The following is a 25,613-nucleotide window of genomic DNA, read 5'->3' on the forward strand; positions in this document are numbered from 1 at the left end:
ACATTTTTCAGAATAGGATCACTCTTCTTATAATAATAGTGGTAGCAAATATCGTGACATTCAGAAATCATGATTTTGTGACTCCAGTGTTTTGATTCAAGAAAACAATAAATTAGTAGGCGCCTTTGCAGCCCTGAACTCTGACAGGTTCCCCACAGTACAGCAACTGGAGGCTGTGGAAACTAACCTGAAAACATTTTAGAACAGCAAATGAACACTCATTTCATTCGTGGTGCATATAGGGAATTCCAAGCTCAAATAAATCTACTTATACAGTAGTCTCCGCCTAAGATCCCACCGCTTACGATCCCGGTGTTTTAAGAAAACAGAATTTTTACTATACAAAAGTCACCCCTAAGATCCCGCTCTGATTCACTCTGAAGGTCTACATTCGGCTAAGATCCCGCATTTCAGATCATAATTTGCGGAACAAAAAGGCGGGCGGGACAGCCGATCAAGCAAGAGTGAAAAGTTGAGATCAATAAACTGTCCGTGGCGTCAAAGATCAGCCATTATCGTGAATGTGATCACATACACGTTGTAAAACTGGATGAAGCGATACAATGTTTGCCCCCGACGGGATCACACCGGGGTGTGAACTGACCGATGCGTTTGTTTTCCCCACGCATCGCACTCACACCTGAGCTTTCCCCCTAAACTTACATCACTCACTGGGTGGGTAGGGCCTACATGTTCGTTCCAGGTGGGGTCACATCGAACCGTGAACTCTTCCCTGACCATTGCAGTAGGCGTTGATTGCAGCAGTAGTCTCTACGCCCGAATTTGCTAGACTGACTGAATTTTAATTGGTGTGTTCACGACGTAATGGTGTGTAACGACAAACGCGTTTGGGGAAGGTCAGAGATGGAAAGCTATAAATTTTCGACAGGTAAAGGGGAGGGGCAACTGAATAAGCGTAGATCTTGAGACTCAGGATAATAAGTGAAAATGGCACGCCTCATGGCACTATGCACTGTGCACTGTGATAGGCCATCAGGGATAACCACTCTTTGCTCGCCATACGTCATAAACCCGCCAAGGGGTCACGTCAGTTCACTTTAAGGTGGAGGGAGACCATTTTACTGATTGTAAGCCTTAACATGAGTCCCCATAGATTCTTCCCTGGTATCGTCGGTTAAGATCCCGGTTCGCCTAAGATCCCGCATTTCTTTGCTCCCGAGCACCGGGATCTTAGGCGGAGACTACTGTAATACAACAAATAAAAAACAAATAATACAAACTTAAATTAGCTCAGACTGTGACTAAGATAAAAATCACCACAACATATTTTGTAATGTCGTACTCCTACCTTGTAAGCCTACAGCACAAAACCTGGTAGCAAAAAAAAAGGGAGGGAGGGAGAGAGAGAGAGAGGGAGGGAGGAATATTCTTTGACAGCACCATTAAATTACTCCGAAGCTCTCAAAAAGCTGGGTACAACGAGAAAAAAAATCATAACAGCAATTTTCATTCAAGGCAAAATTTTGCTAGGTACATTTCGAACACTTAAACACAAGACTTTAGTACAAAATTAAAACTATACTGACTGTATCAACACTAAAAAGTTCATTTTATTAAGAGCTTGTGAATAGAGAAAAAAAACCCATTCAATTTGACCTTGTTGAGAAATCCCTGAGGAAAAAAATTTAGGGCTGATAGAATCTCTGATGAAAGAAAACACCAAAGGATGTCCTAGTTTTAATACAGATCTAGATCTACTGTTGTTATTCATTTAAACATAGTTGTTCAGAAAAATCTTCCAAATATATATTATAATGCCATTTACTAGGAACATTATTATTACCAGTTCCTAAAACAAAAATATGAAATTCTGTGCAAACAATAAAGGCATTACAAGACAGAAATAATTTTAGGACGTAGTACCAAACATTTTTTGGTCCAATTTCCTTGAGAAATTCCACTGACAAGTCTTATTCAAATCCTTGACGGTCACTATAGAGAGCTTATACCACCATTGAGTTTTACTGTATTTCTGACATGCAGTCACCTTCTACTCTTTCTATTACTCTGATAAGGAAAGAAGTTTTAGATCACACCAGCTTCTTTTCTTTTCTTTCTACATTTGCTTCTCCCTCTCTTCTCTTTCTTTCTCTCCTGTCCCCAGTCTCACTCACTCATTTAATTGCCCTTGACTGTCCCTTCCTTTATGCATCCACTCACATTATTCCAAGAGACAGTTTGGAGTTCAAATATTCATTTTGATTGTTCTCTCATCTTATCATACCAAATGGTGTTTTACTGATCATTTAAAAAGGTGGGGAGTGGTGCGGGGAGGGGGGAGGGGAATTGATGTCATAATTCTAGTCATAAATAGAAAGGTTGAATTGAAAATGAGAGCTCCTTATGATTAGTTTGTGAACCTTGTACATGGTGAATAGTACAACAAAAAAATACTTTTCTACACTGTTTTTATATACATATGTGGGTTACTAATACTATCAGAAAGCAGATCTTGTTATGAAAAGGCTTCAAACACTGAAATAGTAAAATATTCCTCTTGAAATCATGACACAAACTAATCTTTTTTTTTTAATTACTCTTTCAGAGGATCCTTTTCCATTTCCAATTGCGTGATATAAACAAAGATTTTTTTTTAAAGTGCAACAGAAGGAGTTCACTGAAGCAGCATTGTTCAAATGGTGTTTTACTGATTTTAGTATTTACAACATCACAACAAATAACAGAAAGAAGAATACAGAAACACACATATCAAAACCTGCATACCAATAAGTTAAACATCTACTCAACATAAGCCCTTATTCCAGCCAGCAACACTCATCTATAGCAACAACCCCCCCCCAAAAAAAAAACAACCCCAGAACAAAACAATTTCATATCATAAGTACAATTGAAGGCACATCATGTATGTCACCAAACCATCTCCTGCATAAACAAGAAAAATGAGTACCCAAGTTTCAGTCCACAGAATCAAACTCTGGATCCTGAGGAGTGAGGTGGACAACAACTACCTCTGACACTGTGATAAACTGAGAGTATGTCTCGAAACTTAATGGGTTGTCCTTGAAATTCAATTCAGCAATTCTTGGAAGAGCTCGCAGTCTCTGCACATCTGCCTCTGAAAAAACAAAGGTATAACACTTAGAATATTCATGATGAATGTCTAATACTGTGACAATTTATCTAAGCACACTTTCAATATAATATTGTTTAATGAACGAATTTCCTTCTGATTATGCCAGAAGTTTTTCTTCTTATACTCTAATGAGACATAAATACATGTAATCAAACATGGCGAGCTAGATCTCCCCATAAAGACTTACTTGCAGAATCAGATTGAAATTCATGAAACAAAGGTATGTTAAAAGTGAGTTTAACATTTTGTTCTTCATACTGTCATTGGTTGACCCAGCTAAGAACACACAGATGACATCCAAAGGATTGAAGGGGAAAGATAGACACATGAATGAGCAGGCAGTAAACTTCACTTAAGGGAGCATAACAGAAACCACTGGCAACTGATGCTCATGTATGACATTTATTTGAAAAGGACAAGGAATGAAGAAAAAAAAAGACGTTAAGCCAATATCAGATTGATGCTTCGTCATCATTTTTTCCCCTTTCCTTCTTCTCCAATTTTTATATTAAATTTACATCAGAATTTACATTTTAAAAACTTGATCTGAAAGGACAGGATTTGCCAATTTAAGTGATATTCTTTAAACTAGAGCACAAAGAGTTCAAGAACGGTTGGATTCTTTCATGAAGCAGATGTACTGTTTGTCTACTACAGTGGAGTCCACTTATAACGAGACCGGAAAAAACGAGAAGTCACTATAAAGACACTATTCTAAAACCCCGTTTTTTTCCCCTTCTTTACCTTTGTAAATAAAATACTGCTATAGCGCTATCAGACAAACATGCGAGTCGGTTATAGCGGAATATTGCTGCTGCTGTGCACAGCGCATAGGTCAATTATACATAATGCAAAATCTCGCCAGTTGAGAAACTTGTTAGTGGTCTTGTGAAACAAAGAATGGGAAAGCCCCCGTGTGTCATCAATGAAGGCCGGAGTGAATGAGTGGGGAGGGTGTGGCATGCGCAGACAGGAAAAAAGCATCGCGAGATAGGCCAGCGTAAGCCTAGTTTAGATGATCAAAGCCTACCATGCCTCTCACTTCTCCGATGCGGGGATAGAGAGGTCACAGCAATGTGATGGATGAAGGAATGTGTGACGTGCGCAAGCAGATGGAATGCACCACAGGGTGTGGTGGGGTGGGGGAAAACACAGCGGGCGAGTTAGCCCAGAGCCCTTTCTTTCTGATAGCCAACGCCGAGCTTTCAGTCCATATCCCTAGATCTAGCGCTAGAGAAAGAAACCTGATTCGATTTTTGATCAAGTAAGACCTAGAGGTCATGTTGAAATAAAATCAACATCAGGGGAGATAGCGAAAGGAAATAAACAGAACACCAAACTCATAGATTGAGCCTACTTTACAGTTTCCCTTGAGTTCATTACTGGATCCCTTATAGCGAGAATCCTGCTATAATGGACATTTTGCTCCGGTCCCCTCCCTCTCGTTATAACAGGATTCCACTGTACCTTTGATATAATTGTGCTCAGCGTTGAGGTTTTCCAAGCTGTTCAGTTCATAAACAACATTTGGCAAAGTCGAGACATGATTGTGAGACAGGTCCAACATCTTCAGCTGCTCCATTTGGGTCATTTCATCCGGTAAACTGGACAAGTGGTTGTAACTCAAGTTGAGCTCTAAGGGAGCAAAAGTCAATTAAATTTTTGAGAATCAGTTGTCACAGAATAGTGTGTAATCATCACAAAAGCAAAAAGGAAATTGCTGTGGCATAGTTAATATCTACATCCACACGTTCTTGTCAACCCACAGTCTTTCCCTTTCTCTCTTACTCTCACACAAAAAAAGTTTTTTTTCTCACACACCTGAAAAATGACAGAATACAGGCAGTTTATATTGATGATGGTAAGAATTAACTGCTATACTTGTTGGTTCTTGCTTTTTTTCAAATAAAACCTTTACATCTAACAAAGGTATGACACACACTGTTCAGGATTGCACAGAAAGTAAAAACATTGACAAACATGAAGACCCCTTGGAGGAATATCAGACTAAGCTCAAAGATCAGACTGGTGCAACCCTTTGGCTTCTCAATATATTTTTGTGAGATAATCCCGATAGCATGCATCGAACAGAGGATAGATGCCTTAGAGATGGGATGCTTTTACAAACTCAAGGAACATATCACCAATGATGAAGTAAAAATAGAATCAGGCAAGCTTGTAAGAGTAATAAGACAATATGAAGTCTTAATCACAGTGAAGAAAAGCAAACCAAGAGGTATGGGTACATCTCCTGATCACAATGGTTTGCCAAGACAATCCTTTAGGGCATACTTCAGGGAGGGAAAAGGCCAGGCATGCAGAAAAAGAGATTGGAAAACAGCATCCCATTATTAAGAGGCTGAGTGATGCCCTGAGTCCTGAGAGAAACAGAAAACAAAGAACCATGGAGAGAACAGGTTGCCAGGTGACCAGTGGCGTCTCCATAATCTTTGACAAAGGGATAAGTAGAAAGAACATTAGTTTATCTACTCTGCTTGAGCTGTTAAAAAGACAAAAATACTTCCTTTGGGTCCTCCTCATAACAAATGCACCAGTCCTCTGCACAAAAAGAAGAAATTTTTAAAATTCAGCCTTTCCCCTCATTTTTTTGTACAATATAAAGAAGAAATTTAACTCATTTGCTACGCCGAGCCCTGTTGGGTGGCGCGACTAAAGTGCCGTCAGTACACTAAGCCGCCCCTGGCGGTTCGCAAACCAACGTTCTATTTTGGCATAGATTCTATTCCAATCCACATATCCATGTTAAAATAAAGTTCATAATATAATGTTGACTTCCGGGTCAAGCGTTTACACAGAAAATCGGAAGTCTTGATTCAGTTTTGAAACACGATTTCGGAGTTTACGCGACTGTTTTATCGCAATGCTCAAATTATAGCCTAGACACCAGTCTTACTACTTATACACAACAAAATATATCATTATTTTCCACACTAAAGAAATTTACGACTTTTCTTTAGAATATTGATACGATTGGGCTCAAATTGCCATTGCTCTGTTATTGAGAAATCAATATTTTTCAGTGCTAGATCTAGATCTACATCTAAATTGTCAAATCATTTCTTTCTCCGAAAAATCACCATTTTTGTGGTGCAATTACACAAAAAGTACCACTCAAGACATGTGTAGGATTATTCCAAATGCAATTCTGAATAATTCCAACAATACGAGTGGTTTTTTTCTGTTTGTGAATGCATCTTGTCCATTTTTCAAGATTATAAAATGTAATATCATTTTTTTCAATGTTGGATGTCATGATCCAAATGTGCAAATTTTATGGAATGTATATAAATAACTACAAATTTTTCAATATTTTCCAGTTCTATATTCATTTATGGTTATTTTGATGTATCATTTGACTCAGTGCAAACATATTTTTTGAGTTTCACCGGAGATGGTAAATTTTTTATTTTCAAATTTTATCCGAATCCAAGCAAAATTGTGTTGCATAATTGCCTCTTACAGGAACCAAAGTTGAAAAATACACAAAATAAACATTACAGATGTATTCTACAAATCATACTGAAAATTTCGGTGTAAAATATGTTAATATTTATTTGAATTTGTGGCCCCAAAGACCTTTGAACTGCGAACAAGTCATCATCTCATTTCGCCTTCCCGAAAAAAATTCGTCCACAAATCAACAGCCTTTCCTCTCACTCTTTTGTATGCTTATTTCCTATTTTCAACAATTTTCTTTACCTTGAACAAAGCAAACTGATACACAACAGCCGCTAAAGCTGCATCAAATAGTAAACGGAGATGCCACATGGTCAACATCTTTATAATAAATAATAATACCTGTGAGTGATGTGAAAGCTCGAGGAAATTTGGGGGGAATTTTTCGTAGGAGATTTTCAGCAAGGTTGCATGACTGAAGCACAGTATTTTTCATCAATAAGAACACAGCATCAGGCATCTGAGTAAGCTGACAGGCAGATAAATCTGGGGAGAAAATATTGAAAGGACCTGATTACACAAGTAATTTACGCATGTGATACTTATTTGTTTATGAGGGGGAACATGAGTTTTCAATTCTCTCAGGTACCTATTATAGAACACAATTACGAGCGAAGAATAATTCTACACAAATCAAAGATAATAAACAATCATGTCTAAAGGTCCATTTCTGTGTGTACATAAGTAGGAAAGGAAAGAGTCCATAGTCTCTAACATGTGCATGGAATTTCCCAAAAGCTGGATATTCACATTCCTCAGTTTATAATATACATATATATAAAATAGCATCCAGTCTTTTAAAATATGAATGAAAGATGTGAAAGTTCCGAGTGCATGCTGCACACCTTACAGACACCATGTGATAATTAACATGGAATAGCACACCTGTTTTAGTCTATGTCTGCCTCCTTCATATGAGAAAAATGATTTCAATCCAAACTTGGTGAGCAAATAGTAAATACCAATGTAATGTACATCTCTCCTGTGTGCAGTGCAGTTAGTTTGATCCCCTCATAAAAGGCGATACAGGAGGCTACATTCCTTGAACACTATTTACTCAATCAGTTAGAAACTTTATGAATACAAAATATTCTGTTGAAAAAACCCAGATATTCTCTACTTCAAACAGGCAGGAAATGTAGATATCTATCATGCAAATGATGAAACAAGCATGGATAGACTGCATTTAATAGAAATGTTACAAGATTTTATGCGAGGCCATTACTACAGAAATATTCAGTTCTCGTGGAAGGAGCCTGGAAGAAAAAAAAGACTTGCATCTCCAGGACGGAATGCATCACCCCCCCCCCCCCCCCCCCCAAAACACACACACACACACACTTACCCAAATATTAATTCATTTTTGACAGACTAATACCCGCCCCACCCCACCCCACCCCCCCATATCTAATGAAAACAGACCATGTGATTCTGATTACAACTTAAGAATCACCCCCACTTCTTGCTCTAAAAATAATAAGACTTCTCCCTTTGCTTCTTAATTCATATGCTGGTACACAATCACTATACCTTCATTAAATTACAACAACAGACTATACCCCCCCCCCCCAACTTTCAAACCTGTTACTGTTACAACAGACAACACTCTCACCCCCAACTCTCTATCAGAATGCTCTCAGGTCTGCTGGGGTAATAGTATAGATTGTGAAGCGCATAGAGCTTGCTGTTGAGCAGGGATTTGCGCTATACAAATGCTACCTATTATCGCTGCAAAAGAATCATTGCCCTACAACTATCATGACTTTAACTATATCTCATGACTATCATGACTATAGATTAACAATCTCTTTAAAGGCTATCACGATGGCAATACTTATACCCTCCTCCATTCTCTGACAGCATAAATGACTTCTTCTAACATACATAGACAACTCCTTCACCCCATCTTTTTCATCACACTCATACATTGACATGACACCCCTCCCATTTGAAAACTCGAGCAAAAACAAACAACAGTGCAGCAGAAAAAAAATGTCATTATATAGAGAGTTGTGGTTATAGAGAGACAACCAAAAATTACTAATGATATATAAGGGAAAAAATCGGGACCTGGGCACGATGTTGCTATACGGAGGATGTCGTTATATCGAAGATCATTATAAAAAAGCTGCACTGTACCCTAATTAAATGAATATGGACTAAAAGAATATTACACAATGTGTGCCCCCCCCCCCCCCCACACACACCTTTTAATTTATCATACTCGGATTAAAAACTATAGTTATAAAAATGAGGAGGGGGAAGAGAGAGATATAGAGCCAAGATAAAAGTAAACTAACTAGGACTTCCTGGCCAAAAGTCAAATGTAGGAAAGGACATAAATTCCTTCCTGTGGCACTCACCTAGGTTTTGATCTTCTTTAGCATCATTGCACCTGTTCACAACCCGAGCAACGTCTTTACCTGCCATGGTTCAGCCACTGAAACTGCAATGCCTTTATTCCTCCATTCTCCCTCTTCTTTGTCTATAAAAAACATGAAAGGGGAAGGGGAGGGGGGGTGCGGCGAAAATGTGACTGGATTCAGGTCGAGAAATGGTAATTGATTTAAACAAGAGGTGAGTGCATAATACTATAATCAGAGCTGTTAAAGTACTTTTTAAAAAGTACTTAAGTACAAATTTAAGTACAATCTAAAAAATGTACTTAAGTACAGCAAAAGTACTTTCCTGTAAAATGTACTTGAGTACAATTACTTTTTTAAAAAGTACTTAAGAGTACATTTTGAGTATTTTCTGGTAATATGCTAAAACACTTCAGTGCTAATGCAAAACATCATATTGAATGACATATCCAGTATATTTGACAAATTAGGTCATTTATTACTAAAAATGTAAACAGTATACAAAGCATTTGAATATACAATGTACGCACTGAAACTCGGTGGAAATGGTCCGTGAAATTTGAAATTGAAAAAAACAACAACAAACAGACGCAACTAGTGGGAAAGAGAAATATTATGAATAGAACTTGTTTGAGCAAGACAATGCGATCAAATGTAAGTCAGTCTAAGAGGTCGGAAAGTTCTACCGGAAAAGTATCCGAAATGGAAAATGTAGATACAAAGTTGCTCTTAAAAGAAAACATAAAATTGATGAAAATGGCTAGCGTAGAAATGGAAAAGTGCATTGAATTCTTCATTAACAAATCCTCTAGGAATCAATGTAGCCTTTTAAGCAAAATCCACCCAAAAAGAGTTTAAAAGAAATTTAGATAGCCTAAAAAATTGTTAGATATGCATCGAGAACTCAGTTTCAGTTTCAATTGATTATAGTGTTAGTGGTAAGACAGATTTTGGTCACACTGTGTAGTCCACAGCGCCCACGGCAAACCAAAATAATGTAGTTTCCTAGAGTCTAGTTAAGTGTAGTGTAACCAAAGATTCTCTACTACAGTAGTCTCACATGTCAGTAGTCTCCGCCTAAGATCCCAGTGCTCGGAAGCAAGGAAAATACGGGATCTTAGCCGACGAAGCCAGGGAAGAATGTACAGTGACCCATGAACTGACGTGATCCCTGGCTGGGTTTATGACATATGGCGAGCAAAGAGTGGTCAACCTTGATGACCAATCACAGTGGCATGAGGCATGCCATACACTCTTTAGCATATTGCGAGTCTTGAGATATTTATCTACGTTTATCCAGTTGCCCCTCTCCTTTACCTGTCCAACAATTTTAGCTTTGAATCTCTGATTGAGTCCCCCCGCCTTTGTCGTTACGCCTCATTACGTTGTGACAACACCAATTAAAATTCAGGCTGTCTCGCAAATTCGGGAATAGAGAAAAACTGCTTTCAATGGTCAGGGAAGAGTTCACAGTTTGATGTGATCCCGCCAGGAGCGAACTTGTAGGCTTACCGAGGATACCGATACCGGAACTAAAGATTTATTTTGGTAGCCTCGAGGCCTACCCACCCAGCGAGTGATGTAAGTTTAGGTGGCGAGCTCAGATGCGAGTGCGTGCGATGTTTGGGGAAAAGAAACCCACCGGTCAGTTCACACCTTGGTGTAATCCCGTCTGCGGCAAACATTGTACCATTTCATGGAGTTTTACAACGCTTGTGATCACATTCACGAGATTGGCTGATCTTTGACGCGACGGGCCGTTCTTTGATCTCAACTTATTTTAACTCTTGGTTGATCGGCTGTACCTGCCCGGATGTTTGTTCCGTAAATTATGATCAGAAATGCTTGCACTTACCCTTTCATTAAGCTTCAAAAGTACTCAAAATGTACTTTAAAATACTTTTAAAAAGTAATTTTATAAAAAGTATCGGAGTACAGTAAAAGTACTGGCTCTCAAAAATGTACCGGAGTACAGTAAAACTACCGAAAATTGTAACATAAGTACAAGGTACTTCGTTACAACCAGCTCTGATTATAATGTACATACATAGATAGAGGGTGCGGTGGCGAAGTGGTTAGTGCGCTCGTCTCCGAAGCGGAAAGTCCGGGTTCAAGCCTCGGTTTGGACACCAATTTTTTTTGCTCCCCTCCTGTCCACCCAGCAGTAATGTTAGGGAAGTAAAGGTGGCGTGGAAAGGAAATGGCCACCCTACCAGAAAAATATGCTGAAGGCCCAGGAAGTCGTCTAACTAAGAAGGCAATCCCCAATGTCCGGACCGGATGCGGGAACAACTTTACTTTACTTTTTACTTACATACATATATATATATATATATATATACATTGTATGTCAACAGAGTAGACAGATTTGATCAAACTTGATGATTCTTAAACTCTAATTTTTCTTCACTAATAAAGTAGTCTTGATTTTAAGAATTCTTTGCCTTTAGACTTTGACTATATGCAGTCGAACCTCTGTGGATTTATACCTGTCTAAAATAGACAATGCTTTGCTCACTCAGCCATGATTTGAAACAAAACTCTTAAAGTTGGTTCCATCGGCTCTAGGCTCTAACCTGTATGCCATGCCACCGAGCATGAAACGAAAAGGGATGCACGTTGAGAGTAGACGTAACAACATCCATGTGAACCTTGAGCAGTGCAGATGGTCAAGGTTGTGCGGGTGTATGAAATCTCACCAGTGCTTGTGAAAGTGCCTGAGTGGCACTCCAGCATAGATCAAACTTTCCTTGGTAGCCAAAGGTGTGAAATTAACTTGACCAGTGCCTGCTGCCATGATCATATAATCAGCAAAGAAAAAATTCCACATTTCATTGTTACATGATAGGATACAGTGGAGTCCATTTTAACGAGTCCTGAAATAACGAAAAGTCTGTTATAAAGACACTATTCTAAAACCTCGTATTTCCCTTTCTTTATCTTTGTAAATAAAATACTGCTACAGTGCAATCAGACAAACACGCGAGTAGGCTATAGCGGAATATTCCCGCTGCTGTGAACAGCGCATAGGCCAGTCATACTCATACATATAAAATCTCGCCAGAGGAGAAACTTGTTGGTGATCTAGCGAAACCAAGGACCTTACAACTCCTTGAGCGAAACAAAGAAAGGGAAGAGCCCACGTGTGCCAACAATGAAGGCCGGAGCGATTGAGTGTGTGTGTGGGGGGGGGGGGGGGTATGGCATGCACAGACAAACAAAACACATTGTGTGATAGGCCAGCCTTGTCTAGAATTTATTTTGGTAGCCTCGATCTAGGCCTACCACCATGCCTCTCACTTCTCCGATACAGGGATGGAGAGTTCACAGTGCTATGATGGATGGAGCGAATGTGTGACGGGCGCAAGCAGACGGAACACACCCTGTGGTGGGGTGGGGAACAACACAGCGGGCTAGTTAGTCCAGAGCCCTTACTTTCTGACCGCCAATGCTGAGCTGTCAACATTGCTAGCTCTAGAGAAAGAAACCTGATTCGATTTTTGATCAAATAAGACCTAGAGATTAAATAAATGTCAACACTCTTTGTGACTTGACGTAGACTTTTAATAATCAAGCACAGTGAAGACATACGTCAGACGATGCATGACTGGGACAGAAACGGAACAGAAATAAAGCAGATGAATACGATTGACAAATAAGGGAAATAATAATAATGGACACAAGGAACAGATACGAATGATGGCACATACATGTGGTCTTGTAGCTACCGAATGATATTCCTCTACGCCCCCCAAGTCTTTGGAGTAGAACAGAAAAGACTGATGAAATGTCAAGAAATAATGGTGATACAACAAGGAATAAATGATTGATCAATGATCTGAATCAGAATAAGATTTAGAGTCAATTGGCTTAGGGCTCTGTCTGGCCAACAGTCTCGCCGATCGCCGAGGGCCGCCTGGAGGCGTGCTCACGCCTATGGGAGCATCTTGCTCTTGTATGCCAGGGGCGTTGTGCGGCTGGAGCGAACGTAGAGTAATGTTAGTCTACACACACGACAGCAGAACTAGAGACGAACACACACGACAGCAAGCATTCTAAATATATATATATAGAGACCGGGTGTAGTGTCTGACTTTTTATAGATCCCCGAAGTGAGTAACATTAACCAAGAGCCCATGGCATACAGGGGGCTTACGTCCCGTGAGTAAAAAAGAGTAAGGTACAATACGGTGACTACCGTGACATCTCCCCTTTTAATATTGAAGAAAAAGGAAAACCCCAAAATGGATTAAAGATTATCGGCTTCGAGTCTCTCAAAGGGGAATGTTCTAACTTTAACAAAATTCACACACAGAGTTCAATTGTCTTTGAAGATTCCGGGCTTGCACTTGAGAACTTTGTAACACATTTCAATAAAGTTCTTTGGTATTTCATAATATCCACATTTCAAATTGTCTTTGTCACATTCATAGAACAGCATAGCGTCCCGATAACGAACTTGAGAAAATAAATTACTTCGAACAGGTAAGTCTACACAACTGTTGGGTAATCAGCAAAGAATAAATACAAAGTAAAATTTGTCATCGAAAGGATACGACTGGGTCGCAAGAACATCAGTCCGGGTAACGAGCGGGTCTCCTGACCACTCGTCCACTTCGTGTAGTTATCGGAGCTGGACTGGCTGGAACGGCAGCTGGCTGAGGTGATGGTGGTGAGACATCAGGCTCCACCGGCTGGACAGCTGGTGGCGGAGGTAAGGGAACGGACATTGGAGTAGGCTCTGGGGTGGCAACAGGTGAAGAAGGCATGGAAGGAGGGTCGACGTAGGGCTTCAGGTGTTTGCGGTTCCGGCGGTAAGCCCTATCCCCAGACTGTATGATGTAAGACCTCGGTGCACACCTTTCTTTGACAACCGCAGGGCCACGCCACTCCTTGTCGTTCTCCAGCTTCTGCAGGACGAGCTGACCAGGATTCAGCTCCGGGAGGTTCTGGGCTCCGTGACGTCTGTCAAAAGCTTGTTTGTACTTACGCTTCGACTCAGCGTCTCTGGCTGCAATCTTTGCCACTTCGTAGACCTGTTGGTTTAGGTTTGACGGTAGAGTTGGCAGGGTCGTCCTCAGGCGTCGCCCAAGAGCAAGTTCCGCTGGGCTCGCCCCCGTCGGTGACACCGGTGTAGACCTGTAGATCAGGAGTGCGAGAAATGGGTCGTCCTGACTCAGGGCTTTCTTCGCTTCCTTGACTGCTCTCTCCGACCCGCTGTTGCTCTGGGGGAAATGAGGACTGCTGGTGGTGTGTTTAAATCCCCAGCCCTTGACGAACTTGTGGAAACAGTCTGACACAAACTGGGGACCGTTGTCAGTGACCAGTAGTTCTGGAATGCCAAACCGAGCGAATATGTTTTTCAGTTTGTACACAACAGTCTCTGAGTTGGTGTCTGGCATGTAGGCCACATCCAAGTACCGTGAAAAGTAGTCCACGAGTACCAGGTAGTTATGTCCCTTGTAGTTGCAGAGGTCAGCACCAACCATCTGGAACGGCCGCTCAGGTAGAGCTGTCGGGTTTAGAGGTTCGCTTGGTTGTGCTGGACGTTTCTGCTGGCAATGGTCGCATCTTGAGACGACTTCCCGTATCTTGGAGCTGAGACCAGGCCACCAAATGGAAGATTTGGCCCGTTCTCGACACTTCGACACTCCGAGGTGACCGTCGTGGATCCTGCTGAGCATCTCTCCTCGCATTGCCTTTGGGATTACGATGCGGTTACCTCTGACGAGTAGTCCATGGACTTCGCTCAGTTCACTGGAAACTGCGTAGAGGTCGCGAGCTTCGGACCTGGCGTTTTGTATGAATTTCGGCCAACCGCTTCTGGTGTACTGTATCGCAGTACTGATCGCTGGATCCTGTTGAGATTTGTTTCTGATTTCGTCAAGTTTGCTATCCGTGGCATCCCATGACATCTGGATTGGAGCGACATGAGCCTCGATTTCTTCACCAAATTCTTCAGGCTCGGTGCTCACTACTGGACTTCGGGACAAGGAGTCTGCGACAGTCATGTTTTTCCCTTGGGTGTATACTGCCTTTCCGCTGTAGCGCATCATCCTCATCAGCATTCGTTGGCAGTGGACAGGTGTATCATTCAGTTCTTTAGAGTTGATCAGAGGCACAATGGGCTTGTGGTCGGTGAGCAATGTGAATGACGGCAGACCGATGAGGTAGCGATCGAACTTTTCGCACGTCCAGGTGGCCGCCAACAGTTCCTTTTCGATCTGAGCGTAGTTCTTCTCCGCCCTAGATAAAGTTCTGGAACAGTAGGCCACTGGCTGAAGATCACCCCTGTCCTCCTGGAGGAGAACTCCCCCCAGTCCGTAGCTGCTTGCATCGGCGCTTACAATGACAGGCTTCCTCATGTCGAAGAAGGCGAGTGTTGGAGCCGACGACAGCAACTTCTTGACATCAGTGAAGGCAGATGACTGCGCTGGAGTCCACGCCCACTCAGCATCGTGATTCAGAAGATCGGTGAGCGGCTTCATGACTGTTGACAGATTTGGCACAAACCTGCCCAAATAGTTCACCATGCCGAGTACTCGTCGTAAGTCTATAATGTTGTCTGGCTCTGGCATCTCAGTGATGGCGCTGACCTTGGATGGATCGGGCCTTACACCCTTCCCGCTGATGATGTGGCCAAGAAAATCGATTTCATCCTTGTCAAACTTGCACTTGGATTTGTTCAACTTGACCCCACGCTCCTTTAGCCGCTGGAAGACTTTCTTCTTCAGCTTATCATGTTTCTCCTGACCATCCGTGTGTAGGAGGATGTCGTCCATAAAGCACTCAACACCGTCTATGCCCGCTAGAATGTCTTGCATCGTACGCTGAAATATCTCAGGCGCAGAGGTGATTCCAAAACAGAGACGTCTGTAGAAGTACCGACCGAACGGGGTAATGAAAGTGGTCAGCTTCGCGGAGTCGTCGTCCAGTGCCAACTGCCAAAAGGATGAAGTTGCATCAAGCTTGCTGAACTTGTTTGATCCGCTGAGTTTGTACAATATGTCGTCTATGGTGGGCAGCATGAATCGTTCACGCTTCACCGATAGGTTGAGCTTTTTCAGATCTGTGCAGATTCTAACACTACCAGACCTTTTTCTGACCGGGACCATGGGTGCACACCAGTCAGTTGGAGCGCTGATCTTCTCAATGACACCTGCGGCCTCCATACGGTCTAGTTCAGCTTTGACTTCGTCCATGAGTGGAATGGGAATCCGACGTGCGACGTTCACGGAGTATGGCTGTGCATCTTCTTTCAAGATGATTTTCACTGGCTCGCAGCGTATAGGTTTAGGTCCCACATCGCCGAACACGAGGTTGGCAGAGTCTATTCTGTCTCGAGAAATCAGTCCCAGACGAACTGCGGCGTCGCAACTGAGAAGACAGTCGGTGTCGTCGTCAAGGCCGAAAACACGGAACGCAAAGTAACGATTGTTATGCAGCGTAGTTGCGATAAATTCTCCCACGCTCCTTATGACTCCACCAGGACTGCAAAGAACTGCAGACGTTGTTTTCAGCTTTGGACGAGGACTGAGACGGTTGTAGACGGCCTTCGACATGATCGAAACATCGGCCCCTGTGTCTATCTTGAAGTAGTAGTAGTAGTAGTATAAGGTTTTACGGCGCTCGCAACTGCTAAGGTCATATGAGCGCGCAAAACACAAGTTGTTCACCTCTGCGAAAGTTCACTTCACGACTGGTAACTAATTTACTTTAAAATGCTAAAAAGTTAAAATATTCAAATTCGGTGTAAATACATTTGTGATCTAAAACAACTTTTAAGTAACAATAAAAATTTTAAATAATATCAGATTCACTTTACAACTCGCCATAAAGGCCAATGGCCTTTATAAAATTTAAAATTCTGCTGGGAACAACGACGGAGAAAATATCCTGCAATTTCTTGCATTTATAATATTTCCTTCGGATCTCTCCAAAGTCTAGACATTCTGTTAAAATGTGTCTATTGGTAAAATCTGTGTCGCATCCGACACAGAACGGCTTCTCCTCTCCCTGTAGGAGGTATTTGTGAGTCAGGGCCGTGTGTCCGATGCGCAATCGAGTAAAAATGACTTCGTCTCTTCTGGAGAGATCCGAAGGATTTCGCTGTTCTAGTCTGGGTTTAATTTCATATAATTTATTATTTTTCTGGTTTTCCCAGTGGCTCTCCCACAGACTGGAGGTGTACTTTTTGACTTTATTTCTAAAGTCAGTCTGTGGGAGAGTGTTTGTCGTTGATCCCAGCAGAAGGGATGAAGCTTTCTTCGCCAGGTCGTCTACCTGCTCGTTTCCTCGAATGCCCACATGGCTGGGGATCCATGCGAACATGATGTTTTTTCCTGTTTCGGATAGTGTATGGATTTTCTGTTGTAGCCTAACTATTTTTGGGTGTAAGAGTGTGTAGTTTGTGAGTGAGGTGATGCAAGACAGAGAGTCAGAAAGGATAAGGAAAGATTTGTTAGGAGAATTTTCTACAGAGTCCAGTGCCATGTCAATGGCAGTGGCCTCCGCAGTGAAAATGGAGGCTTCAGGATGGAGTCTCCTCTGGTGTGTATTGTTGGGAGATAGGGCTGCGGCGCCCACTTCATTGTCTTTTTTGGAGCCATCCGTAGTTCATTATTTACTTTATATCGCTGTTGGTGACCTGTAAACACAGCCTAATAAAAGTCTGTCTGTACCATCAAGTCCTATCTCACACCAGAATGATTCCTTCCCTGCACATATTTCATTAACTGGGCTGGGCGTAGCTTTTAAGTAGTTCCTTGTATAAATCAGTACACCTCTATTGTCTTTCTCGCATCTGCTGAACAAATCGTAACCCTGAAGTTGCAGCTCACAATCTTGTATTGGTTCTGTGCAGGTTTTTTTGGTGAGACCTCAGTGACGCATATAATATCTGGTTTATGTATACACACAAGCACCCCGAGCTCACGCCTCTTATTTAGAATGCTATCTGCATTTGAATACAAACATGTTAACTAGGAAAATGAAAAACTGAACAAGTCTTTTGGAACACAATTAACTTTTGAATAAACACAACTCAAAGAATCATTCAGAACCTTAGAATGACTAGAATTCACATTCTGTGAACCAAGTTTCTTGGGCTGGTTATCGGCTATTCCTTGCCCACCTGCACGACCCCCACTCCGCCTTCAGTTCTTGCTATATTCACCACCTGGTGTCCCTGATCCCCCATATCTCTTTTCTTCCCTGAGCATCTGTCTCTTCCCTTTTTTGATTTCTCAGCAACACCAGCTTTCTCATCTCTTCGCTCTCTAAAAAATTCATATCCTTTTTTAATGGAGATGTTTTGAACCTTTTTGTCTTGGTGCTCCCTGAGTTTTCTTCCTGACTTGAGCCAGTTGAGAGTTCTGAAATTTCACTAAAAGTGGTCTGGGCCCCTTTTCAGTGTCTTTTGCCTCTGTCTTTTTGGCCCCCCAGTCGATAGGTCTGAGCAATCTCGGCCGCACATTCCAATCCTTTCCGGGTGATATCATCCACTTTTTTCATGTACTCTGATTTCCTCACTTCGGGGTCTGTATATGTACTTTCTGGCACTCCAAAGAAAATCATATTGTTTTTTCTGTATTCTCTGTCTTCCATTTCTTTAATGCCCTCGTTGACTGACGTTACTATGATGCTGTCCAGTTTACGTGATAGATTCTCCCTCGAGTTCTCGGCCTCTTTAAATTTCTCTACAACATGTACTTCCATGTCTTTTACTTTTCCCTCCAAGGCATCCTGTCTGGCTGAGAGACGATTTAGACCTGACATGAACCTAGTGGCGAATTTGTCGTATTTTTTACAAAACCAATGCAGGCCCTGTGATGATTCTTGGTCTGTTTCCTGTACTGCTGCGTAGAGAGAATCAGGTACACCTTCACAGGTTGTGTGGTGCCACATCTCACACACATCACACTTTAGTCCGTGTTCTTTCTTTCCCACCTCCTTGTCACATTTACCACATGCATGTCGTATTTTCTTTTTTGCTGTTCCTAAAATTTGGTCTGATGCGTTCGGTACTTGTACTCATTTTTACAGTTTCTTTTTCCTACTCCCGATATGAACAAAAGAGATGCCACCAGTCCAAGTTCTCTAGTGGTAACAGATTCCCTGTGCAGACACCACGCAGTTACAATCACTATCACAGATTACCAAAAGTTCACTAAAGCCCAAAAAAATTCGAGGGTTAAATAAAAAATCTCACTCTCACTCTAGTCACTCATGCATCAGTCTACTCCTGTAACTTGGTGTATAGTCTAAGCCACAGCTGGATTCACCCGGGGCACAATCACTACTGTTTATTACAATTAAGTCCTATTGGGATTTTTTGTCTCAACTAACTACTAACTTGAGACCAGGTGACAGTGAAGTCAAGTCTAGATCGACCAGCTCTACTAAACTGTCTAGTTTAGATTTAAGACTCCGTTTTTTTCTCGCTCCCTTGCGACTCTGTTTTACACAGGTTCAACTGTAATAATATACAATTTTTATAGTAAAGTAGATTCTAGCATCCTCTTGCAAGCAAGGCAACGGTGGCAGCATAATCCCCAGCAAGAATAATGTGAACTTAACACAATCATACAAAACGAAAAGTTGCGAATAAAAGAGAATAATAACGAGAAGGATATCCACGACTGTTCAATATACACATCCACAACGGTTCATGAACAAGACTGCTTGCGTTTTGATGGTCGGTGGACAAGTAGGAAAGTGCTTTGTATACGGTTTACATTTTTAGAGTAATAAATGGCTTAATTTGTCAAAATATAGTGGACTGGATCTGTTTCAATGATGTTTTGCAGGAAGGACTTCCGTAACGAGCGACCACCCCATCAACAAACACAATAAAGAAGAGGTCTAGACCTAACCTAACCCTACCCCTAACCCTACCCCTACCTAAGGCCTCAATTCTGCTCTGTCTCATACTCATAGTGGTCGCTCGTTACGGAAGTCCTCCTGTTTTGCATAGCACTGAATTATTTTTTAGCATATCGTCGGCCTTGTGATAAAACCGGCTAACCCCAGCGAGGTAAATTTTACAGGAGAAGGAAAAAACTGTTTTATTTCAATACAAAGGCGTTTAACAATAAATCAATGCTTTAAACACCTATAAAAACACTTTACCGAAAATCTGTAGACTTTTTTTCCTTTAAAAATTGCTTTTAATGAAACTGTGTGGGTTAGACGGTTATGTCGCTCAAATTTTCCAGGATAAAACCGACCAACCCTCAATTTTGTGGGTTGGCCGGTTTTATCAGGAAGCCACTGCTGGCCTTGGGTTTGGTTGAGTGCAGCCAAGCAACACTTGACGGTAACGTAATTGATCACTTGCTTCAATCGTCAAGATCATTTGTAGAAGAAGAAGAAGAAGAAGAAGAAGAAGAAGAAGAAGAAGAAGAAGAAGAAGAAGAAGAAGAAGAAGGAGGAGGAGGAGGAGGAGGAGGAGGAGGAGGAGGAGGAGGAGGAGGAGGAGGAGGAGGAGGAGGAGGAGGAAGCGGGTGAGAAGGAGGAGGATAAGGAGAAAAAAGATGGAGGAGGAGGAGGAGTAAAAAGAAGAAGAAGGAAGAGGAGGAGGACTATATTATTGCTACCAACATACTATCAGCTGCTGCCATTTCAGTGCTACGGAGCAAATTCGGGCAAAAACAGCAGTCACAAAGTTGAACCTTTAATAGAAGTAGAAGAAGCAGAACACAGCAAAGAGTCTATTAATTACATTTGAAGTAGAAGAACAGGAGGTTGGAAGGGTAAGGGAGAGCAGCTACAGCAACAACTACAAAAAACAACAACTACAACAACAACAAAAACAACAGTAGTAGCAGCAGCAGCAGTAGGCCTTTAGAATTTATGACCGTGTCTGACACGGTACTATTGGCACTGGGTGGCCATTCAAATGCCGGGAAAAAAGTAATACTAAGAAAGAAATGAAATCAGACAGCCACACAAAAGCTCTGCTACCTCAGCAATGGTTTGGGAGAAGTTGGTTACATAATGATATATAATTATTATACAAAAAGACTTTGTGAGTACCAAAGAATGCGCAAACGTTCTCCAAGGTGCGTGGCTTGACAACTACTACTTTATTGAGTTTTCTCGACAATAGAAAAGCATGTCTGTCTCACTCTGTGTCCTATGGCTACAACAAGGCAATACGACAAAAGTTACCATTGTTTTGAAAGACTCTACAATAATCGAATTTGGCTTGATCGCTTTCAAAACTTCTTACTGAGGCAAAGTTTCATGGTAATTGTGGTAGCATCGTGGTGCGACGGCCTTCAACTCAAGTAGATGTTTATACTGGTTGGCAGTTATCTTCAATCTGTCTTTGCAGAGAGGTCCAGCAGTAACCGTCGTACACATGGTGTTCAGCTTTCTTGGTCCTTGCAGCGCCTTCTATCCATCATCAAAGTTCAGCTTGCTTGTACTGAATTTTAAAGACTGGAGTGTACTTTGCTGCCTGCAAGTCGGTGACAGTAGGATCGCCTGCTTTTCTCCCAGGACGGATTGTTTAGTGCTCTCCGACCTTTGCGAAATCTTTGAAAAAGCTGTGGTCCAGGTACATAACTTCATAGGGCCTGGGGATGCGTCTGGCTTTGAGCATGATGTTCACGTAGTCCATTGGGATGTACATCAGTGCGTTTTTTAGCGATCACTCAATAGTGCCATGGACTGAATCCACTTCCATGGGTATGGCCCTTGGGGAGAATTTCTGCTTAACTGTGATGTAAAGCTCTTTGGCCAGCGAGGCCATTGCTGCACTCACCCGGGTGGCTTTCTGTGTTTTAGTAGTTGCGCCAATCACTGCAGATGATGAGGTGGTTGAAGTCAGTCACTTGCAATATCAGTTACTGAGTCAGACATGATGAAAACTGTTGAAGCCCAGACCAACTTCACTTTCATACCAGACATATCATCTGGCGTCTCTGGTGGCAAGATCCTAAATCGTAAGATTGTGTACAGCCAGTTTTATTTTATAATATAAAGTGGAAGTCTTTAGGGATGGGGCCAGAAGGACGCACTGGATCTCCATACAAAGGACACACACAGCCTCCCTTTCCTTCTTCTCTGGTCTAGCTGCAGCGTTCCTCATATTCATATTTGAGCTGTGTGTTCTGTTTCTGTGAGGTTTCCAGATTTGAACTTTGTACAAATGTCGCACTGGTCTTTCTTGGTTGAAAGTAAACCCAAATTATTTTTCTTGAACATTTGGCAGAACACTTGATAGCTCAATGTGGCTTTCAACCTCTCTGCAAAGTTCTCCATGTATACTTGATGCAGATCTGACGTTTTCTAGATTGTCATCTGTAGACAGGAGGATATCTTCGAAAGTTTGTCAAAAAATTTCTCTTTATGGAACAACTTGTCATCCTTGGCTCTCTCATGGTGGGCGTGATGTGTTCTAGGGGGGGCTCTTGTTTGTTTGTTTTTTCGGAGAAGACACTTTAAATAAACCAGGGAGTCAGGCCTGTGGTGTTCTTGAAGATTGTTTTACAAACAGGTGTTCTTTGACCTTTGACTCTTGTAAGTGGTATTGAAGGCTGTAATTTCTCTTTGGGTTTTCCCTTGCTTTTTTAAGATCTCTTTTTGTCTATCATGTTTATCGTGGCATATACGCAGGCTCTCTTTTCTTTCCAAGAGAGTGACCAGTGATGTCATTGCATTTTGTACAAACCAGTTTACAACTGCAAAGGACGTCAAGTTCACATCCTGCTCGCTTCGTGCCTTGACATGTGTAGAGGCATCCCCAGTTCTTTCAACCTCTTCCTTTTGTTACTCTTCCAATCGTTTTCATGCCGTGTCCTTTTCGCAGAGATCAAAGGTGACATAACTGTTGTAGTATCAGCTGATGTGACATTAGCCTGGTCACGTTGATCACTTTCCACTGCGCTGAGGGTCAGAGGTGTCGCAGCAAGAGTGGCATCATCTTATTAAATGTTATAGCGTTATGTAAGCTAAGGTTTGATATAAAGATAAAGCATTAGGTTATGACACTGAGAAAACAATCTACTCAAAACACAAACGAAATGAACTTTCAAAGAAAGTCGAAAGATGTTTCAGAAGGTAAGGACTGCAATAAACACAGCAAATGAAAAAAAAAGAAAAGAAAAAGCGCTTTAAAAAACAACGATCAGATCGTTGGGGGCAGACGGTGTGCTGGACAGGTCCCACAATTATTATTTTTTTGAGTGAGTTAGTAAAGGAGGAAATGCTATCTGCCTCGTCCATTCAATTGTGAAGGAAAAATGATTAGGAGAAGAGACAGTTATAAGTAGTCCGAATAGGGGAAAATGCCTTCACAATCGGTGAATTTCGAGTACAAAGACAAAGAAAAACACGCGGACAGAAAACATAGTTTCATATAAAACAAAATCCATGAAGATACATTTCAAATACCGGAATTGTCACGAGATGAACAGTTCTGAGGGTACGGTGGGGAGTTTTAGTCAGTAATAACATTATCAGCAGCATTAAAACGAAGAAAAAAGAGGAAACAACCAGATCTATATAACTCCCCAATGAAACCAACAAGAAATATTACACAAATATTCCTTTTTGGATAGCTCCCACGGTTATGAGAGCAAATTCTGGACTTTTACAGGTCTGAATCTGATTTCAAACGAAGTCCGGAGAGGAGTCAAAGCCGGGGTTAGTCGGTAACGTAGCAAGTGGCCCCTCATTGTTAGCGCGATAAAAACAGCCAACCCTCATTCCGTCCCTCGAAGGTGGGATAGTTGGAATTATCGGGCTAAAATCAGATGGGTGCCGGGTTATACGGTTTTATTTCTAATGTTTTAAAAACATTTCTAAACAAAATTCAGATCAGTCTTTGAGTGAGCATATGAAATGGACAATTTACTATCGATAGGGCCAATAAAAAGTTTTTTGATATTTTGTGGGTTAGACGGTTTTATCACCAGGCCAACGATATTATATTAGCAGAAAGTAGATCTACTCAAAATGTACTCATAGTACTTTTTTTTAAAATTACTTTTATTCCAGTACACTTTACTGGAAAGTACTTAAAATGTACTTATTTTCAGATTGTACTTCATTTTGTACTTTAATTTAAACAGCTCTGCATACACACACACACACACACACACACACACACACACACACACACACACACACACACACACACACACAACCACAAGCGCACAGCTTCGACCGAGGTGAACACAACACAGACACACTGAACACTTCATCATAAAGTCAGTACATGATGTATTCAATTACTTACTATTTTCTGTGGAATTCTGAAGACTTCAACAAAGGTCCTTCGGGGAATTTATGGCTCCAATCTGAGGAGTTGGTGGCAAGAATGACGAACGAAATTGTGTGAGTGTGAGCTGACTGCTGGCTGAGTAATGAGTAGTATTCTGGTAGTTTGCACTTTGTTTACGTTTTTCGGATTCCCAGATTTGCTTCGACAATGCAAAATTTGTCAGCTAGCGCCTGGCTTGTTTCATAGATTTACACGACAAGGCGATAACTCTATGGGTCATTTGGATCTATAGGTCTTGTTGAGTAAAGCAAAGTCTACACCTGAGTTCTTCGACCAAACTGCTCCCATAGCAACCTGTGTGAGTTACGTAATGCCATTTCGAACGAATGATTCATTGAATTGTTTTATCATGATTCTCCCCACAGTGCTCAATCAAACAAAAACATGTTGGCTGTATGATTGTACCACAAATGAACATTTATTGTATAAGTTCTCTTTCCAGCATCCCAGACACAGAGGTATGCATAAGATAGACATTATACAAATTATAAAGTAAAAGACACAGATGCATACAAAAACATACCAATTCACTGAACGTATACGTCTTCTGAAACTCGACTTGCAACGAAGTTCATAATACTGAGAACTTTAGTGTAAGACAAGCACAGAATTCTACATTAAGTGTAGAATTCTGTGAAGACAAGACATCTAATATTTTTTTATGAAACCAAAAGAATCTACTTAAACAAAAACAAATCACAAAATAATTTGGTTCATAAAAAAGAGATGGGACGAGAGAGAAAGAAAGAGAGAGAGAGAGAGAGAGAGAGAGAGAGAGAGAGAGAGAGAGAGAGAGAGAGAGAGAGAGAGAGAGAGAGAGAGAGAAAGAGAGAGACAGACAGACATACATACATACATACAGACAAACAGACAGACAGACAGACAGACAGACAGACAGACAGACAGACAGACAGACAGACAGACAGACAGAGAGGGAGAGGGAGAGAGAGGACAGAGGGACACTGGAGAACGAGTAGTTTTGGTGAAAATTAAACCGATTATGCTTTAAACGGTTTTCAGATCTATAGTGACGAAGTAGGCTATATATAATGTATTTGCGTCTATTTGTTTATTAGAATGTAAGTTTACTTAAGTCATCTAACAGTTTATGGTTGCCTATAATATTTGATAGAAATCACAGGCTTCCTACTTTGTAAAAGGTCTAGTAACCCAGTGAACTAATACAGACGGGACTACATTTTCTCATGACATGACAGCATCCCTGGGCATCGCCGTGGCAGCAACTACCGCGCGTAAGTGTTTTTGCGCCCCGCGCCGGGCGATAGGCGAAACAATGCACTGTCGTCATGGAGTGCCGCCACGAGTGTCATCTCTCTGTTACTGTAAACCCTCTCTGCTCTATCCC

General features: G+C 41.4%; 2 protein-coding genes across 2 annotated transcripts; both read right to left on the minus strand.

Annotated features, from left to right (window-relative positions):
• Positions 1 to 2,518: 2,518 nt before the first annotated feature.
• On the minus strand, positions 2,519 to 24,373 carry LOC101863109 (leucine-rich repeat-containing protein 20). Its single transcript, XM_005100238.3, has 5 exons — positions 24,203 to 24,373; positions 8,956 to 9,077; positions 6,935 to 7,078; positions 4,583 to 4,750; positions 2,519 to 3,097 (listed from the first exon to the last, which is right to left on the minus strand). Exons 2-5 carry the CDS (start codon positions 9,020 to 9,022, stop codon positions 2,937 to 2,939), a joined length of 540 nt encoding a protein of 179 aa, XP_005100295.1. The 5' UTR covers positions 9,023 to 9,077; positions 24,203 to 24,373; the 3' UTR covers positions 2,519 to 2,936.
• LOC106012007 (uncharacterized protein K02A2.6-like) lies at positions 13,530 to 16,517 on the minus strand. Its single transcript, XM_013083549.1, has one exon. It carries the CDS (start codon positions 16,515 to 16,517, stop codon positions 13,530 to 13,532), a length of 2,988 nt encoding a protein of 995 aa, XP_012939003.1.
• Positions 24,374 to 25,613: the final 1,240 nt, after the last annotated feature.

This window comes from Aplysia californica, unplaced genomic scaffold (assembly GCF_000002075.1).
Source record: "Aplysia californica isolate F4 #8 unplaced genomic scaffold, AplCal3.0 scaffold00241, whole genome shotgun sequence".
NCBI classification, from domain to species: domain Eukaryota; kingdom Metazoa; phylum Mollusca; class Gastropoda; order Aplysiida; family Aplysiidae; genus Aplysia; species Aplysia californica.

Bases quoted from the DNA above. Each gene is read 5' to 3' on its own strand.
- LOC106012007 (XM_013083549.1), bottom strand. From the start codon at position 16,517: ATGTCGAAGGCCGTCTACAACCGTCTCAGTCCTCGTCCAAAGCTGAAA.
- LOC101863109 (XM_005100238.3), bottom strand. From the start codon at position 9,022: ATGGCAGGTAAAGACGTTGCTCGGGTTGTGAACAGGTGCAATGATGCT. The intron at 4,751-6,934 runs GTATTATTATTT...TTGCTCCCTTAG, and splicing joins AGCTTTCACATCACTCACAG to AGCTCAACTTGAGTTACAAC. The intron at 3,098-4,582 runs GTACAGTGGAAT...TTGTTTTTTCAG, and splicing joins TGAGCACAATTATATCAAAG to AGGCAGATGTGCAGAGACTG.